Source organism: Mustela nigripes, chromosome 13 (assembly GCF_022355385.1).
Source record: "Mustela nigripes isolate SB6536 chromosome 13, MUSNIG.SB6536, whole genome shotgun sequence".
Classification (NCBI taxonomy): domain Eukaryota; kingdom Metazoa; phylum Chordata; class Mammalia; order Carnivora; family Mustelidae; genus Mustela; species Mustela nigripes.
In genome coordinates, this window is record NC_081569.1 from 18,633,495 (window position 1) to 18,652,938 (window position 19,444).

General features: G+C 46.9%; 1 protein-coding gene across 1 annotated transcript in view; it reads right to left on the reverse strand.

Moving 5' to 3' along the window:
* Nucleotides 1–15,545: 15,545 nt before the first annotated feature.
* The window catches only part of CHSY1 (chondroitin sulfate synthase 1), a 69,698-nt gene continuing 65,799 nt past the window's right edge, over nt 15,546–19,444 (reverse strand). The window contains exon 3 of the mRNA XM_059371679.1: nt 15,546–18,629. Within this exon, the coding sequence (XP_059227662.1) occupies nt 17,040–18,629 (1,590 nt within the window). The 3' untranslated portion in view covers nt 15,546–17,039. The remainder of the gene's footprint in view (nt 18,630–19,444) is intronic.

Here is a 19,444-nt window from a genome sequence, read left to right on the forward strand (position 1 = left end):
AAGTATCATCGTCTAATGACCAGATAAACAAAATGTGGTCTCTACAAACAGTGGAAGGCTACTCAGCTTTAAAAAGAAAGATCACTCAGACCCAGGCTACAGCATGGGTGAACCGGGAGAACTTGAGGATATGTGAAAGCAACCGGTCACAGAGGACAAATATTGTATGGTTCTACTTAGGTGAGGTCCCTCGAGTCGTCAATTCAGAGACGGAAAGAAAAAGGGGCAGAGGGAGGTGTGGGGAGTGAGGCTTTACTAGGCACAGAGTTTCCAATGGAGGGACATGAAAAGTTCCAGGGACCGGAGATGGCTGGTCACGATGGTGGCACGTGTCAGAGCACGTGTCAGAGCGGACAGAGTTGGGTGAAAGTGAAAGTCACACACTGTGCGTTCCCGTGGCTTTTCTTTGGTGGGTGCTCACAGAGAGACAGCCACTCTTCTCTTCTCTGAAGCACACTAATCTCATCACGAGATCCCCACCCTCCTGACCTCATTTAAACCTAAGCACCTGCCAAGGGCCCCACCTCCAAATACCATGGCAACAGAGGTTGGGTCTCCAACATAAGGATTCGGGGAGGACATGAGGATTCGGTCCATAATCGTACTTAAATCCACCAAACTGTACCCTTAAAAAATGGCTAAAATGGTAAATTTCATATTATGTGTGTTTTACCACAATATTTTTATTTTTTTATTATTTTTAAGATTTTAAGATTTTTTTTTTAATTTATTTATTTGACAGAGATCACAAATAGGCAGAGAGGCAGGTAGAGAGAGGGGGGGAAGCAGGCTCCCCGCTGAGCAGAGAGCCCGATGTGGGGCTTGATCCCAGGACCCTGGGATCATGACCTGAGCTGAAGGCAGAGGCTTTAACCCACTGAGCCACCCAGGTGCCCCATTACCACAATATTTTTAAATATACATATACAAATTTAAGACAAAAGTCACCAAATGGAAGGTTGGGTGAGTAATACCATAATATAATACCATAATATCCTGGTGGTGGGTATTATGGAGGGCACGTTTTGCACGGAGCACTGTGTGTGGTGCATAAACAACGAACTCTTGAAACACTGAAAAGAAATTTAAAAAAATAAATAAAAAATAAAAAAAAAAAGTCACCCAAGAAGTGAGTTAAAGTCCTTGGGTTCCCCCACTGGAGATCGTATTGCTGGGTCTGGGAGGGGCTGAGCTTTTAGGAGCTACAGACACATCTGAGGCACACAGTCAGGCACTAGGGAGCCGTCAAAGCTTTTGGAGCAGGGCTGCGCAGGAGGCAAGTGGAAGGCTGTGTGGTTGTGTCCATACGGCTCGGAGGAGGAGGAAAGGGGAGGAAGAGAGAGAAGCAAGGCATGGAGGGAACAGGGTGTACAATCCCCAAAGAGGTGATGAACAGATCCCCACTCACCCCAAGGCCATTTCCACTGCAGCCAGCAGCACCCTCTCCAAGGAAGGGGAACGTCCGCTCGATCCAGCTTGCCCTTCCAGAGCCGCCCCAACCGCACTACTTGCAACAGGACCTCTGCAGACACAGAAAGAACAGTTTCTTCCGCTAGAGAAAACCAGCCGGCATCTCGGGCCGGGCCAGGGATGGAATCCAAGTTCTGGAGCAACCAGCAGGGACAAAGGCATTTGTGCTGTCCTGGCCAACACCCGCTGGAAGGGAAACACAAAACTCTCGCTGGGAGCCACAAGGCTCTGCTCCGACCCTGTGGCCGGGAATGACCGCTTATCATTCAAGGGCATGATCCCAGCGGGGTGGAGGGAGGCCGGGCCCTTCCGAGGCTGGCCTCTCGGGACCCATTCCCACTGCCCCTGGAGCAGCGACACTCTGACAGCTCTGTGAGGAAGGCAGGCCTGTGTCCCCACTCCGAGGCTGGGTCTCTGCCAGATCAGATGGAGGATGCAGGATTCTCACAGGGCCTCTGCCTGCTCTTCGGAAGCTTTCCTAGGCTCAGCGCCAGACCCAGAATAATAAAGGGGAGTAGGAGCCCTAGGCCCCAGGGACTGGCCCCTTCCTCCCCCTCCAAGGTGAGTCCAGCCAGATGACAGCTGGATTCTACCAGAGAAGGTAAAAAGAGACAGGACAGTGTAGGGGGTCCTCCCACACAAGATAAAACCCCTCGCTGGTGCAGAAGGCAGATGGGGTTTTCGGTCAGTTCCTGCCTTCTGCTGCCGACAAAGCGATCACCTGGAAGAACATTCTCCGAAGGCTGACATCTGTGGCCTTGGGCCTCACGCATTTCCCCAGTGTCCCAGCCTCCACAAGGCCCGTCCCAGAGCAACACATTGTCAACGTCTCCACGAGCCATCTGCAGGGAATGCTGGGTTTCCCTTTTCCCTCCATTAGACGTGCTTTTTGTAAGAAACTTGAATGTATGGTTATGGGCTGAATCGTGTCCCCCTCCCCGACTCTGGTGTCCTGATCCCCAGTATGTCAGAGTGTGAGCTGGTGTGGAAACAGGGTCATTGTAGGTGTCATTAGTTAAGATGAGGTCACACCGGAGTGAGCGGCTGCTGATCTAGAGGACCAGTGTCCTTATAAAACAGGAAGTGTAGATGCAGATATACGCACAGTGGAAAGAGCCAGGGAGGCCACAGCCGTCTATAATCCTATGAGAGAGGCTTGGAACAGAGTCTCCCTAGATGGCTTCAGAAAGGACTAAAGCTCCTGAGATGCCTTGATCTTGGACTTAAAGCTTCCAGGGCTGAGATGATACATTTCTGTTGGTTAAGCTGCCCAGTCTATAGTAGGGAGCCCCGACTTTACATCCACAGGGTATAAAGTACAAAGGGAAAGCTGGCTCTCTCAGCCACCTCTTTTCTAACCCCCTTGAGCAGAACCCCCAGACTCCTACTCCTGGGCTCACTGATGAGAGGCATCTACGTGCAATCTACAGAGACTGAGATGGAGGCCAGCATGGGGCTGCTCTTGCTGCTGGCAGACACGAGGCTGTAGCTGTCCGTGGCCCCCGGCAATCCACAGCAGTATCCCAAGATGCTTCATGAGTGTGGGATGTGCACGTGGCTGTGGTGGCCTGGACATGACTTTGGAATCAAAGCTACAGTGGTGTGCCCTCCCACAAATCCATCTGGGGAGAGCCTCTAGCTCCTCCTGCCTTCCCAGAGCATAGCAGACACCTAATCCCCTCTATTCAATACCTTTCCCGGAAATGCCTTGAAGGGCTTCCGTTTCCCACACTAGATCCCAATTGATAGAAGTAACATGGTCAGTCACATGTCAGACATTTCTGCAGAGAATTTATACAACATATATTGGTTTTCTAAAACTAGAAAAATTAACACCTGTTCATTGTGAAAATTTGGGTATCACTAAGAGCATACAAAGGAAAGGAATTGCTGATCTCATTTTCTTTGAGGTTTTCCCATTAGATCTTTTCTCTGGGAATATATACACTCCCCCTCTAAGCTGTGCTCATGTGGTGCATATGGCTTTGTAACTTGCTTCCTATTCTTATTAATATATGAACCATGTCCCATGTTGTGGAAAATGAGGGTTTTTTTTTAAGATTTTATTTATTTATTTAAGAGAGAGAGAGAGCACAAGTAGGCAGAGCAGCAGACAAAGGGAGAAGGAGAAGCAGACTCCCTGCTGAGCAGAGAGCCCAATGCAGGGCTCCATCCCAGGACCCTGGGATCATGACTCAAGCCGAAGGCAGCCACTTCACTGACTGAGCCACCCAGGCCCCTCAGAAGATGAGTTTTAATGAATACAGCATATAGGGCCATGGGTCATTTCTTCTTTTCACTATTTCTTTTGTAAGATGGTTAATAAATATAAAAGAGGTCATTAGCATATATACATTTAAATAGTAATTATAATTTGAATACTCGGATAAAGCAACAGAATCTATACAGCACCCCAGAGATCCTTTTCTTAACAGATTCAACAACCAGCCTATCTTTAAGGTATTTCTTTCCCTTTTATGCTTAGTAGTTTTACCATGTTTGAATTCATCTCCAGACAACATTGTTTAATTTGGCCACTTTTTGAATTTTCTGTGAATGGAAACATATAGTAATGTCCTTGTGCTGACTTTTCATTCCTTGGTGGATTGGTCTAGGGTTGCACGTGACAATAGTTTATTAGCTTTTTTTGCTAGATAGTATTCCTTATCTCCATATATACTACTCTTTTCATCTACGTTTATTGTTTGGAAACCTTGGAGTTATTTCCAATATTGACTACCGTGAACAATGAACATTATAGTGAGAATTCTTGTATATGAATCCTAGCACGCACACGCATTTCTTCTGGGTATGGAGCTATGAGAAGAGTTGCTCCTAAGACAGTATGTGTGTCAACAACTTGATGAGATAATGCCAGACTTGTTTCCAACGTGTTTGTCCCAATATACATTGCTGTCAACGGTGGCTCAGCCCTCATTCCTCCCTGTGTTCACCAACACTAGGTATCATTCATTAGATTTGCAAATGTTTTATTCCTGTAACGGTGTGTCAGAGTATCTCATTGTGGCTTTAGTTTGGGTGCTCCTGTTTACTACAAACTGGGTGTCTTTTCATGCTTATTGGCCCTTTGAATTCCCTTCATGGTAGAATTCCTATTGAGATCTTTCTCCCATTTGCTATGGGTTGCCTGTCTTGTTCTTATTGGCTTATAGGAGTGCTTTATGTATTCTAATATAAGTATTTTGTCATTTACATGTGTTGCAAATATCCTCTCTTGGTCTATGGCTTATCTTTCTGTTCCTTTTATGATGCCTTTTCATTTCAATGAGTTTATTAGGCTTTGCCTTTATGGTAAGTACGTTCTTAGGATCTTGTTTAAGAAACCCTTCTTAGCCCCAAGATCCAGAAGATATTCTCCCATGTTACGTTCTTTAAAAGTTGTATAATCTCGCTTTTCACATTCAGGTTTTTAATCCATTCTGCCTAGGGCAAAAGTTTGGGGTCTCATTCTTCTCAACTGTCCTGGCACCATTTGTTGTGAAGTCAGTCCTTTCCTGCAGATCTGCAGGTCACACTGTAACAATTCCTGTGCCCATGTGCGCAGACCTGCTTCTGAGCTGTTTAGTCCATCCTAATGATCTATCTGTCTGCCCAGGCTTTACTTAAACAGTACCTATTGCAGAAAAGTATGGCAGAATCATGTTCTGAAGACAAGTGTTTCCTCCTACACCACTATTTCTGGTTATCCCAAGTTGTTCCCTCATTCACACAGCAGGCCTATGAGACATCCATTTCCTCAAAGGATGGTTGTTGCAGCAGAACAAGATGATAAACAGCCAAGGCTCTTTACTTTTCGTTTTGGAAAGGATGCAGATAAGTCAGAGCCAGTATCTCATGCCTGTGGGATGACATAAATCTCCCTTAGATGAGGAAGAGGAGAAGTAAGGGGCAGAGCAGACATTGGAGTGCACTTCCTGCCTGAGCACCGTCTCTCTTGAACCCTTAATTTCTTGGGACTCTAAGAGCAGAGGTAACCAATGCCCCCATCCAAAGTAGGACTGGGGATATTAGCAATATCCTTCTACCTGGCAATGTTGGAACAGTGAAGCTGAGAGGCTTGGGGACGCCTTGGTGGTGCAGTGGTTGAGCAGTGTCCAACCCTTGATTTTGGCTCAGGTCATGATTGGGAGGTTGTGAGATATGCCTCGAGTGCAGAATCTGCTTGAGGCTCTACTGCTCCCTCTGCCCTGTCCTCCACACTCTCTCTCTCTAAAATGAATAAATATGGGGCACCTGGGTGGCTCAGTGAGTTAAAGCCTCTACCTTCAGCTCAGGTCATGATCCCTGGGTCCTGGGATCAGGCTCTGCATCAGACTCTCTGCTCAGTGGGGAGCCTGCTTCCCTTTCTCTTTCTCTGCCTGCTTCTCTGCCTGATTGTGATCTCTGTCTGTCAAATAAATAAAAACAAAAAAACAAACAAACAAACAAAAAACCTTTAAAAAAATAAATAAAATGAATAAATACATTTTTTAAAAAAAGAGGCCCAGAAGGTCACCAATATGTGACCTGAAAATGGTTTCCTGAATATGGCAAGTGGCACAATCAGACTGAGAAAGGGTGTCCCATGAAGGGAGGCCTCACAGTGAAGGACACAAGAGGGGGGCCCACAGCCAGAGTCCAGTGGCCGGGACACCTCAGGGGACATTCTGCTCTATAAAACCTCCTATATATTTGTCAGGTTTTGGTATGGGGGTTATGCTGGCCTTCAAAATGAAATTGGGTTCCTCCTCTCTCCTAATTGTTTCTGTGAGGTTGGTTATCATTGCATTTTTTTTTAATGCTTACCAACAGACTTTATTTTTTAAAATTTTTAAAAATTTTTCTTTATTTTTTATTTTCTTTATTTTTTAAAACATATAATGTAGGGGCGCCTGGGTAGCTCAGTGGGTTAAAGCCTCTGCCTTCTGCTAGGGTCATTGGGATCGAGCCCCGCATTGGGCTCTCTGCTTGGTGGGGAGCCTACTTCCTCCTCTCTCTTCCTGCCTGCCTCTCTGCCTACTTGTGATCTCGGTCTGTCCAATAAATAAAATCTTTTAAAAAAAATATAATGTATTATTTGTTTTAGGGGAACAGGTCTGTGATTCATCAGGCTTACACCATTCACATCGTGGTTATCATTTCTTTATAAAATATTGATATATTTCACCAGGGAAGCCATCTGGCCTGGAGTTTTTTCCTCTGGCCAGGTTTTTAGTTACAAACTAAATTTCCTATGGGATGAAAGACTATTCATCTCACATCAATTTTGGTTGTGTTTTTAAATGTGTCCATTTCATCTTTGTTATTGAATTTATTAGCATAAAGTTACTATTCTCTTATTCCTCTTTTAATAGCTGTAGGATCTGTAGTGACAGCCTCTCTTTCATTTCTAATATTGGTAATTTGTGTTTTGTTATCTTATTTTCTTGATCAGTTTTGCAGTGGTTTGTTAATTTCTTTAATCTTAAAAAACAAAACAAAACAAAACTTTTTGTAATTTTCAATATGCTATTACATCTTTCCAGTGAATTCTTCCTTCAGATGTTGTATTTTTCAGCATACCCATGAAATTATTTTTTCTATTTTCTATTTCTCAATTAAGATTCTCCATATAGTTATCCCTTTAATATTTTATACTTGCTGTATTAAAGACGTATCTGATAATATGCCAGATATAAAATATCTGGCTTATATCAGGGCTATTTCTACAGCCTGAATTTTCTCTTGACCATAGGTCACTCTTCTGGTTTTTCTTTTTTTGTTTTTTTCACATATATCTCCTAATCAAAAGTTACCAGTCTGGTGTGGCAGCCAGACAACCATTAGATCTTGATAAGAAGCTCCCAGTTAAGTATTAGAACTCAGCAGGGTGTGGTGCAAAGGGGGTTCAGAATGGGAATGGGGAGCCAGACCTAAAATTCTGCCCAAGGCACTAGGAAAGATTTGACTAAGAGCAAAATTCTAGACCTCATATATGACATTGTACAAACTCTGGAGTTTGTTATCTTCCTCTGAAGAGTGTTGATCTTTTTGACTACCTGACTGTTACATTCCTTGCTGATCATCTCGATTTTGTAGAGGCTTGTTTTTCACACTTATTGGGAGAAATATATTTTGATTTTGCCACTTTGATTTTAAACCAAAATATATTTTGATTTTGTCTTAGGATAACTCTGAGACATAGTCTTTGCTCCAAATACACAGTCCCATTTGCGGGTTTGGTGAAAATACCCAGGCGTTTATGAGGCTCCTTCAATAAGTGGGATTCTAACTCCAAACTCTGCCTCCACTGCAGTGAGAAGCAGCTGCAATTTTCCAATTAGCTTTTCCTGCCTGACAACTGTTGCCCTACACCGTATTCCACTGAAAGCACAGTCCAGGAGGAGTTAACTCTGGGATCAGATTTGATGTGTGGATTTGGGGCTTCCCTCCTCCACATCTCCCTGCTTCCTGGGATTTCCTTCTTCCACTGCCAGCTGTTCTGTCAACTCTAAACTCCATCCTCTGACACCTCAAGCCAATAACAGCTGAACTTTCTGAATCCCTATCCTACCTCCCCTTTTCCCTCCCCCAGGCCATGGCCAGAAGGAAGCCCTCCAGAAAGAGCAGGATAAAATAACATGTGTAATTATAACAATATGTAGTTCTTGTCATTTAAAAGGCAAATCTCTTCTGGTATCTGCCTGATTTTTGTCACTCTAGTGCCTTCAAATCTTTAAATATTTTTTCTGCTTGTGTGCATGTGTGTGCACATGTGTGTGTGTACCTATGTGTGTGTGTGTGTGTTTGCTACTTTGTCCATAGTTTATCATCACTATCACTGGGAGAGTGAGTCTGATACAAGGCACTCCACCATTACTGGACCTTTCATTCTTCTGAATACTGTGTATTTTGAAAAAAAAAAAAAAAGAGAGAGAGAGAGAGAAGATTTTACTGTGTCTATGTTGAATTGTGTATTTGGAGAATCTTAAAAAAATTCAGCATTTAAAAAGGTAGAGAAAAAGCAAAAGATAAAGTATTTATGCATTCTGCCCTTTTCTGTGGTTCTGAAAACACCCTCATCCAGTGGGTTCCCACATCCTGGTACTCTAAATTAAGCACCGTACATTCCCTGATGAGGAGATACACTGCCTTCCCCTCCCTCCCTACCCCCTGAGACGTGGCTTTTGAAAAAAAAGGCTGATCTGGTGTGAATTTTGGATCCGCCATTTATTAGCTCGGTGACCTTGGGCAGTGTCCTCTAAACTCTCTGAGCTTCCTTTCCTCCCCTATAAACTGAGGTCAGAATACTGAATCACAGGGATTGAGGGAACAGCCAAGGAAGTAACATATAAAGTGCCTGGCACTTAGTAACTCTTCCATAAATGTCTGTTTCATGATTCAAGAGGGAAAGCATTCCACGTCTCTGAAGTAAGGTTCTTGTTCTTACAGTTCTTACTGAAAGCTGTTTGATTGTTTTCACCTAAAAACTGAATGTTCCAGGCTGTCTGCATAGAAATACTTCATCTCGGTTGTTAATTCCCTTTGGCAAATAAGCCAGCCAAGAGCCTAGAATAGAAGTCAAAGGAAACGGTCGCTGGCTACACCACACGACCGGCGGGGCCCCTGGTGACTCACAAAGGTGAGTGAGCCTGGTCTGGGCCAGTCTGCTGCGGGAGCCAGATGACCGGCAGCGGCAGACCAGAAGCCCCCATCGAGGAACCAGGGACTACAAAGGTGGGTAAAAGGGGCCTCGGATGGGTGCGGGGGCAGGAGGGAGCTCCACCTAAGGGGACCACACAGGCCCAAGCCCGAGGGCCGCACCGTCACAGAACCCGCACATTTGCCAGAGACGGGGCAGGACTTCCAAGCACAGAAAGCCATTTGGGCCAACTGGCCCTTTTAAGAGCAATTTCCTGCCTCCTCTTGGGTAGGGAGGCGTGGTGATGGGGGCAGGGATTGCTGAGCTCAGAAAAAGCTGGAAAGACAGAGGAGAGGCCAGCCAGGCACAGCTGCTGCCGTGGGGCAATCAGGCCTAGATGTCTGGACCGGAACTGGGACCGGGGTTGCCTCCAAGCAGAAGAGGACAGATATGGTTTGTCTTTTTTTTTTTTTTTTTTTTGGAAGATTTTATTTATGGGGCGCCTGGATGGTTCAGTGGGTTAAAGCCTCTGCCTTTGGCTCGGACCATGATCTCAGGGTCCTGGGATCGAGCCCCACATCGGGCTCTCTGCTCAGCAGGGAGCCTGCTTCCCCCCTCTCTCTCTCTGCCTGCCTCTCTGCCTACTTGTGATCTCTGTCAAATAAATAAATAATTTTTTTTTTTTTAAGATTTTATTTATTTATTTGACAGACAGAGATCACAAATCTGGGGCTGGACAGGGCTCTCCTATCCTGCCAGGTGGGCGGGCCGTAAACGTCCCAACCTCTTGAGGCTGTGGCCCAGCCAGGGACAGCCCTAATCACCGGCTCAGAGAAACTGGGCCTGACGAGTTTTTGCCGGAAGGCACGTCCTTTGGGGAGCAGGAAAGGCCCATCCCCAAATCTAATTTTAAAAGAAGGCCCATGAATCAGGACCTCAGCTGCTCATTGCCAATGACTGTATGGTGAGCCACCTCAGCCCTCTGTCCTCTCCAGCCCGGGGACAAGCTTTCCTTGAGCCCAAGACCGGTTCTCAGAGATCTCTGGCTCACTGGGGCTGACAGAGAGGGGTCTCCCGCTCTCCTTCGCTAACTAGGAGACGCCACACGCACATCTCCCTTCATCTCCGGCTCTCCAAGCCCAGGCCCTAAACCAGCCTATGGCCAGTACCACCTTCAAATCTAGTCGTGAGTTTTGGCTTCCAAGCAGTTGCCAAGTGACAATAAATTGTATTTATGACAATACATAACGAGTGCTCCGAACCTGCTCAGAACATGGGAGAGTGCTTGGTAGCTTCATCTTTGAACACTGAAACGGATTCAAACGTACACGCTGCCCCCCTCCCCAAAATGCAGACTCCCTTCCGGCCGCATGTGCAGAGGGAGGCTTGGTGTCTCAGGTCACGTCCATACCTCCCACCGGCTTGTGAAGTCTTCAAAGGGCCGCTCTTATCACAAGCCAGCCAGGCCCCCTCCTGACCCCTGCCCTCTGGTCCCCTGGGAAGAAAGCCTGTGGCCTGGGAGATGGAGAAATGTACCTTGTTCCCAAACAGGCCATCCGTCTGGGGCTCGCCTCCCTTCAGCCACTGATTCATCCCTAAATCCGTCTGCCTTTTCTCTCACTTTGGAGTGACTCAGCGGGGCAGTCACCAAGTTGGGTTTGTGGTCCTTCAGTTCTCACGGGATGGTGGAACCAAGATTCCGGGTGCGACGTTCCCTTAAGTCTTTCTTAAAGGTCATTTCGCTGAGTTCAAGTTTTTGTTTTTTTTTTTTTTTTAAAGGTTTTATTTATTTATTTAAGGTTTTATTTATACAAAATGTCAAAGTTCACCACGTCCCATACCAAATAGCTTCGTGTTAAGTCAGAAATAGCCAAACACCTGGTCCTTCACCCCTAGAGGTAGATGTCCCACTTCTGGAAATCTGCAAGTATGATGGTCCAAGGACAAAACGGGCTGTGTGCCAGCAACACTGCCTGCATTGTTTGTTATTGTGGATAGAATACGGGGCACTCAATGTGGTCGACATTGGGAAAGTTCTCAACTCTACCGGAGACAGCAGCCATTGATGATAATTTCCAACGACCGAGAGGGGTTTTAAGGGTGCGATGGAGGAGCAGGAGCAAGTTGCTACACTGCATGTACACCGTGGCCTCAAAAATCTATGTTACAAAAACCCCAGAGGAATTTGCCAAAGCGGGAACAGGATGGTGGAAGAGGAAGTTCTTTCCTTCTTGACTCAACTTCTCAGTATGCATATTTTCATACAATGATTAATGACACGGTTATTTACACAGGAGATGGACTTAAAAAATACAAAATGCTTCCTTTCCAGCTCCTTGAATGTGTAATTTAGGAAATGTCTAGCTTTCAGAGGGCATTTGGAGACTGTGAGTAAGAGTTCCCCTTTAGTTCTGTAGCAGGAAGTGAGCCTTTGCCTATATACCTGAACTTCATTCAGAATTATATACACATAAAGGTATCTTTGAGATTTGGCTAAAAGTGTTTTCCTTTCTCCAGTGGGAACGTGTGGGCCGCATCGAGCTAGGCACGAGGCGAGCTGTGGCCCAATTCGGGTGGTGATCCCCGGTAAATCAGCAAGAGGAAAGGAAAGGTGGTAGCCCAGAGGTGTCGCTGGCTTAATTGTGACAAACTGCTGGATGGAGAGAAATTCATCACAGATGCCTCGGCCCCCTTTAAACAGATTCCAGAGCTTGTCTAATTTGCATTATTAAATGACTTGATGAATTTCTTGTTACATTTTCTCATTAGAAATCAGTCAGGCATGACAACTCGTTTTAAAGGAAATGCAGCTAGAACGTTCTTTAAAGGACAAAATTTGGATTTTGATTGTCGTAGTAAGACAGGAAAACTGTCATAACCGGAATAGAGTACATGGCAAATTAATGCACTGAAAAAGTATCTGACGACAGGCACGTAAGTGGTTTTGCTGCCCTCATGGCAAACCAGTCCCTAATCTCACTGGCCTTTTGGTTTCTGGTTGGAGATGTTTCCATTCCCACCTCCCTATCCCTCCACCAGCCCCATGCATCCCTGCAAAAAGCTCCAAACCCTGAAGCACAGCACAACTAACAGTAGGTTTTCAAACTAACAGTAGGTTTTCACGAACTGAAGTCATAGAAAACGAGTTGTTGTAATCTGATCTGATGCATTGCAACATTGACACTTTCGCTGCATTTATAACCAGTTTGACTAAGCAGGTTTGGTAGGAGCAGCCTTTTCCTTCAAGTGGAACAGAAGCCCATCCTTCGAGGGCTTGGGAAAGCATAGCGGGACCCACCGCGGTACGCAGAGAGCTCTATGCAGCCACGTTAGCAGACAGATCCCCCCCCCCCCCCGCAGGCCCCCAGTCACTGGGGCACATAAGCTCCTTTGCAGCAGAGATTACAGCAATTTGTACGCAGTGACACAGCCTAATCCCCCAGGGCAGACGCCAGCGCAGGTGCAGGAGGGCTGGCCATCATTTCCCTCCATGACAAGAAAGCACAAGGAAGAGAGGTGGAAGTCTGGGGCCAGCGCAGCTCCCCTGGGCAGCTGAGAGAGTCCGGTGGGCAGGCAGTCCCGCAGGCGTTCGCCTTCCTGGAGGAAGACGCTGGCATCAGCAGGCCTCTGAAAACCCACCATTCCCCTTCCCTGTTGTCCTCCTCCAGCTGACCCTTCAAGGGCATAGGATTGAGGCAAACCGTAACTGTCATGCTCGATCACACACGACAAAGGGTCCACGTCCCTTGTCTGTGGGGACTGAGGACTCATGTTAGCCGTGTCCCCTGCACCTGTGGCAGATAAAGCACAAGCCCGCTGAGCCAGGGCTGAGGCTTGGTGAGCTTCGTTGAGAGGACAGGTCAAAAGGCTGGGCAGGAAGGGGGCACAGAGATAGAGAACTTGACCCACTGGGCTGGTGGAGCTCGGGAGACTAAAGAAAGCCATTTTGGAGGGTCAGGGCTACTTCTGTGCCCTGAACTCAGGAAGGGTCCCAGCTGTGGTGCGCCAGCAACACCTGCCCCTTCTGCTCTCAGCATTTGGCAAGAGGGAACGCACCTCCCTCACTCCCAGGCTGCCAGCTTTGCAGCCAAAGGGGGACTGTCCCATGACGTGTACTTTGTGACTGCAGCCCTGTCTCCAAACATCAAAGTCCTGGGATGCTAGGGTTCGTGTGCATACTGTGGCCTCATGTTGGCCCAGAAGAGCAGTGCTGGGAAAGCGATCCCATCTCCCAGAGGAGAGGTGCCCTCCACGTCTACTCTGCGAGACAGGACTCTCCTACTCCCATCAGGCAGGGCTCCCACGCCATGCGCACACCCACAAGGCTTGGGAAGCCCACTCGGCCCTGCCTTGCTCTACAGAAACATGTCCGCCAGGTCATCAGAGCTCCAGGTCCCTCTGTCCAGCAGCAAGAGGCTCACTGGGGCCCTCCTGAACAAGCAAACAAGCATGTGGTTCTCATTTGCATAAATGGTTTAAAATGCTACCGACCTAGCTCATCTAGGGTTTACCTGGCCCCTTCTCCACCAGGCTACACAGACCTGGTAGTTCTTCATGGGAGGGCCCCCAGGGCTGGATGGCTGGAGGGAGCAGGAAGACTCCATTTCGCGCCTCTGCACCCGCGTGACCTTCCCCCTTCCAACCATGCTCCCCAGGAGTCTTCCTTTTTAAGGGCTGTTAGCAGGAGTTATCTGGTTTGTGGGGTTATGGGCCCTTTCAATACTTTTCTGTATTTAAAATACAGTAATGCACACGAAGTATAAAGTAACAAGTGAAACAAAGAGCACAACCGGAAAGCCTTCAGAGCTTTGGGAGAAGCAGCCATTATTTCCAGGTCACAAGTGTGCGTGGGCCACATGGCCACAGTGAATGCAGTGGCGGGGAGGCGGGCCACGTGGACTTTCCACTGCAAGGAACACACAAGATGGAGAGGTGTGCGCTAATGCCAAGGCTGGGGACAGTGGAGGACACGGTCATCCTAGACAAGAGGGCTCGACATGCCTGGGGACCAGGGGAAGAGTCCAGTGATGAAGACGTGATCACATGACCACAGAATTAAGTCCTGCCATGTCACCTCTGCACTGAAAGGGTCCGGGGAGGCACCAGTGTGGATGACGGGAGAGTTTCAGTTGGCTCCTGGAGTATCAGGTCCAGTAGGCCAGCAGAGTGCTGTGCAGGGAGAGTTCCAGACTGAGGTCTGCAGGAAAGACCCTGATGTCCCCATGAACTCAGGAGCCCGGTTTGGTTGGAGGGGGTTCCTGAGGGGGCCTCCAGGGCTCGCTTTCTGGGCAGGAAGGCATTCAGGGACCCTGGCCCAGCTGAACGAGGAGAGGCCAGGAGGAAAGGGAACCAGGAGAACAGTGGGCGCAGAGCCCAGGTGTGGCAAGACCAGGGGAGGGGACCAGAAGGAAAGGGTTCAGCAGCCTTTCTATTTTTTTTTTTTTTAAGACTCCATTTATTTATTTGAGAGAGGGGAGAGAGAGAGGGAGCATGCAGGGGTGAAAGGTAGAAGGTGAAGAACAAGCAGACTGCCCACTGAGCGGGGAGCCCAATGTGGGGCTCCACCCCGAGATCATGACCTGAGCTGAAGGCAGATGCTTAACCGAATGAGCCACCCCGGTGCCCCTCAGCGGAATCTTGAGGAAGGGAGGGCAACACCTCCATAAATATCCACATGGCATCAGGAAGAGGAACAGACGAGCAAGAGTGGGAGTAGGAAGGAAATGGTGAACTTTAACAAAGCATCACCATGATGCTGGACAGACTATTCAAGCTCGACAAGGCCACAGCTCATACACACCCCGTCCTAAATCCCGACGGCTGGCTATTATGATAGAGAATTTAAATTACTTTGTCATCAAGGTGTATACTGTGCTCTTCTTTACTGAGGAATAAAAATGTGCTTCTTTCCAAAGAAAAACTAAACAATCCCACCAAGTAAATGACAATTAGGCTGAATGACAGCAATTCCTACTGAGAGCACGATGTTATTATACTGGGCCTCAACTGTCATTACACGCTAAGTAGCTGTCCTGGAAGGGGGACTGGCTTCCACGAAGCCTGCTACCTTGACATCAAAGGTCTTACTTTTTTTGATTCTTGGATTATATATCACTGTACACAATTTATCCGGTAGTTAGATCTATCCTAAAGCCCCGAGAGCGTTCGAGCACACAGCCTCACGTGGGCGGCTGTTACGATGCCAGCTCTAATGGGCCCAGCCGGGCCCACCCTGGGGGCATGAAGGCGCATGCGTACAAAGAAGCCAGATGAGGCTGAGAATGGGTTTGAAGACCCTTGTTCTAGGGAGAACAGATTCGGCAAGCTGAGGAGGAACATGGGACAAATTCATTCCACGGGAAAACAGAGGAAGAGGCACTTGGAAGATCCATTCCACACCCAAACTGCAATCTACACAAAATATTCCCTCAAATAACTTGGAAACCTTTAGAAATCAGTGTTTCAGTTTTTTACTCTCCAAATGTAATACAATTCTTTAGCTAAAACGGGAGTAATGAGACAAAATGGTCCTGAAAAGTACAATAGAAAAATACTGTTCACTGGTTTATTTTCCCGAATGAGAAATAGACTATTTACAAATGAGCAGATCTCCAACGATGTGCATTAAAATGGCAAGTCTATTACTGACTGAAATCTAAATGAAAAAAAAAAAAATTTTTATTAAGGCACATTTGATCCGTGAGTTGAAAACAAACAAAAGGTTCTGGTGTCAAGACAGACTTCATTTCACTTTTGTCCCCAAAACATGCGAGCACCGAAATTGTCAAAGAACACTTAGTATTTAGTAAAACAGGAAGGAATGTAAAAATTGAGGAGGGAAAAAGCGTTTTCAAAAGGAAATCTTTGGAGATCAGTTTACTGCAAATAAAAGAACATTAAACACACTCCTGATACACATAAATACTAATAACTAACAGGTACTGGAGAAATGACAGAGCTCTAAACAATGGATATTAAATAAATTAAAGGTATTTCGGATACAAAGAATAAAACAAAACAGTAATTAAAGAATGAAACAACCATCTCCACCAATAATGTAACACAGACAAGATGAAGTGAACAAAACCAAAATACATTTTCCCCCAATGCTTCCATTAGGGCGGGTTTTTGTTTCTGTTTTAGCTTGTGTACGTTAGATTTATTACAATAATTCTTCTTTGTCATTCTGAATATTAAGAATAGTTTACCCTTTAAAGACAAGGGTCAGGAGGAGGAAAAAAAAAAAAAACCAAAACAAAAAGACAACAAATCCTTCTTGGAATTGAATGCCAGGTCCGTTAGGCCACACGAACGACCACAAGAACAGCCACACATCTAACTGTGCCGCTCCTTCTCCCCCTGCTTTTAAAACAATACGTGACCATGATGAGCACAAATTTGGGGGAAAGAGTCAATTTCGGAATGCTCTCCCGATGGTGATGATACGGCTATTAATCACATTTCGTTATTTTACAATTGGAACACAAAATGGCTTGGGGAAAAAAATAATTGTCATAAAAAAAAAAAGACAAAAGGTAGAATCTGTGCAATGTTAACAGTTACAACAAAACATTTACCAGAGTTACAGTGTTCTGTTACAATAATACTTTGCAGAACGGTCATGTTTTCTGCCAGAGGACTGGTCGGGGGGTGGGGGAGTCGTCTGAAAAGGAAATGCGTAAAAGAACAAAACCAAACAAGCTTTGTTCATCAGGTACATTTCAAGTCATCATTAAGCAGGTCTGCTACACAATGTTCAGCAAAAAAATGTGTTCAAAGGCAAACATGATCACATTTTTGTTCAAAAAGCTCAATCATCAAGGAGTCCTTTGTAAGAAAACCATGTGTAAAATATATCCTTGTATGGACTTCAAAAACTGATCATACAAAAAAATTTTTGAAAAATAAATTAGATAATTAAAAACGTCTCTTCCAGCAGAGCTAGACGTTAGGCTGTCCTCATGGAGCCATTATTGCTGTTTTTACTGTAACTTGGGTCATGTTTTTCCAGCCACATCTCAGCTAGCTGCTGCGTGGACCCATATGTGGACGCTTTGGACCCCAAACACATTTTGTACTGTTTGGGATCGAGATTGGGATCACAAAAGACGGGATGGTGGACATGGACCACTCCTACTTCTTGGCTTCTGAATGTCTTCAAACCTGCCTGGACAACCTTGTTGAAAAGGTCCACATCCTCGAGCCCCCAGCCCTGGATGGAAATGTCAAAGCCACCGACTCGGACAAGATCGCCCTTGTAAATGCAAGTAATGCCAAACCCATAGTTTCTCCAGAAGCCAGTTTTCTGAGTGAAGGCAAAATGGTTATCGCTGGGAGCTTTCCCACTATAAACAATCTTTGGATCGTACTGGCTAAAGATGATTGGAAAATAGATTTGTTGGCCCAGAACTGTATTTGCTCGACACCGCTGAAGGAACTCTGTAGTAAACACGAGGTCAACGTCACAGAAAAACAGCAAAGATTCGTTATTGAACTGGGAAGACCCCACTTCAAGGGCCAGAGCTCTCGAAAACTCTCCAGACACGGGCAGAATCTGCATGTCCGCTTTGGGGTACTTGATGCGATAATCTCTCATGAGTTCGACTTGTTTGGCCTTGTCGGGGTTGGAGTCAGAATTGAAAAGCAGAACCACGAGCTTGACGTTCTGATTGGGAATGAGACACGTCTTCTCAAAGTTTCCCATAAATCTCACAAACATGTCAAAACGCCCGGACAACGGAATCAAGATATTTATCTTTTTCTCTTTGGGTTCTTTGTGCTCGTTCTTTGACCCAGAGAGCTGAAAGGGTACGAGCTTCTTGAGGGAATTGGAGAGAAAGGACAAGGACCCGGACTCCTGATTGATCTTGCTGGCCAGCTCTGCGGCGTCCAGCTCCTCGTGCTCCACGAACTGGATCCTGCTGAAGGTCTGCTGCAGGTACGCGTGTCTCCGCACGGGCACGGTCATCTTCTTCCCCTTGTGCTTCCTGTAGAGGAGCAGCAGGTCCAGGACATACTCGGCCCCATACATGGGGTTCACCCGGCGGTAGCCGTACTGTATCTCCTTGAAGTCGATGATGCGCCCTCTGGTCTTGGCATTGGCGTTGATCATCTCCATGACCTGCATGACGATGTCATCCAGGGCCTCCCGCTGGGCGGAGTCCATGCCTCTGCGAGGGGGCTGGCCCTCGGCCGCTGAGTACAAGTACTTGCCGGTCAGAAACTCCCACTCCAGAATCTCCTCCCGCTGGCGGGGCTGGAAGCGCATGAAGGAAGGCGGGATCCCCAGCTGGAGGTCCTCCTTGGGAACCTGAGTGTTGCTGTACCGGCCCATGAGCACGACCTCCCGGTGCAGCTGGACCGTGCGGTGGCGCAGCTCGGCGATCCTGCGGCTCAGCACGTAACTATGCAGCCGGTACTGGTAGGGCGGGCTTTTGTTGGGGTGCAGGGTGATGGCTCGGTGGATTTTACTGTTATGGAGATCCCGAATGTAGCCCTTCTTGTTCTGTTCATAATTCTCATAAAAAAGCTGCTGCATCTGTTAAGAGAATAAACACAGAAATATGGCTGTTTTAGTGTTATGTGACTCTGTCCCTCTATTTCTACTGTTCCTTACACACCTACACGGTCTTTAAAAAAAAAAAAAACCAGAACTCTCAATATCAGAAATCTTTGCAAATGAGCCACAGCATACCGGAGGCCTGAGGTAAAAGCCAGGTCTCCCGCTGTCCAATGAGATGAGAAGAAGAAGAAATGCAAACTGCTTCAAGAAAGAAGGCTCATTGATAAGCAGAGCTGGCCGACAGAATTCTGTGGGCAAACAGAAGTGTGAGAAAGTTTTCTTACAGGAAAAGGGTGATCCTGAGACTGCAGGGCACCGAGTGCACGCACCTGGAGGAAAGGCCCTCTGCGTCCCCACCAAGCCCCTGCAAGGAACCCAAGCGCCAAGGCCCCCTCCCCTCACTGAAGGCTGGCACCCAACAGGAGCCGCCATCCTTCTGGAACAGCAGACCCTGCAGGGGCGCACTGTAGGAATAAACTGCACTGACAGAGTGAAAAGGAAAGCTCCCGGAATACGACCTGACCCAGGATTAGTGCCGCTGCCGGTGAGCTAAAGAGAAGGAAAGAGAAGAGGCTGGCCATCGGGAGGGGGATGCCATCTGTGACACCAAGACGTGCTGAAAATCCTTTCAAATGCTTGCAAGTTCCTGTGTCAAGTGCGCCCCTCCCCCGCAGCCTCTGTGTAGGCACTGGTGGAGGGTTGGGGTTGGGGGCAAGGGGTGTGTCCTCTGTGCTCAGCACCAGCACAGCCACAGGCTCAGAGTGTTGAGTAAGAGGCAGGCAATGGGAGGG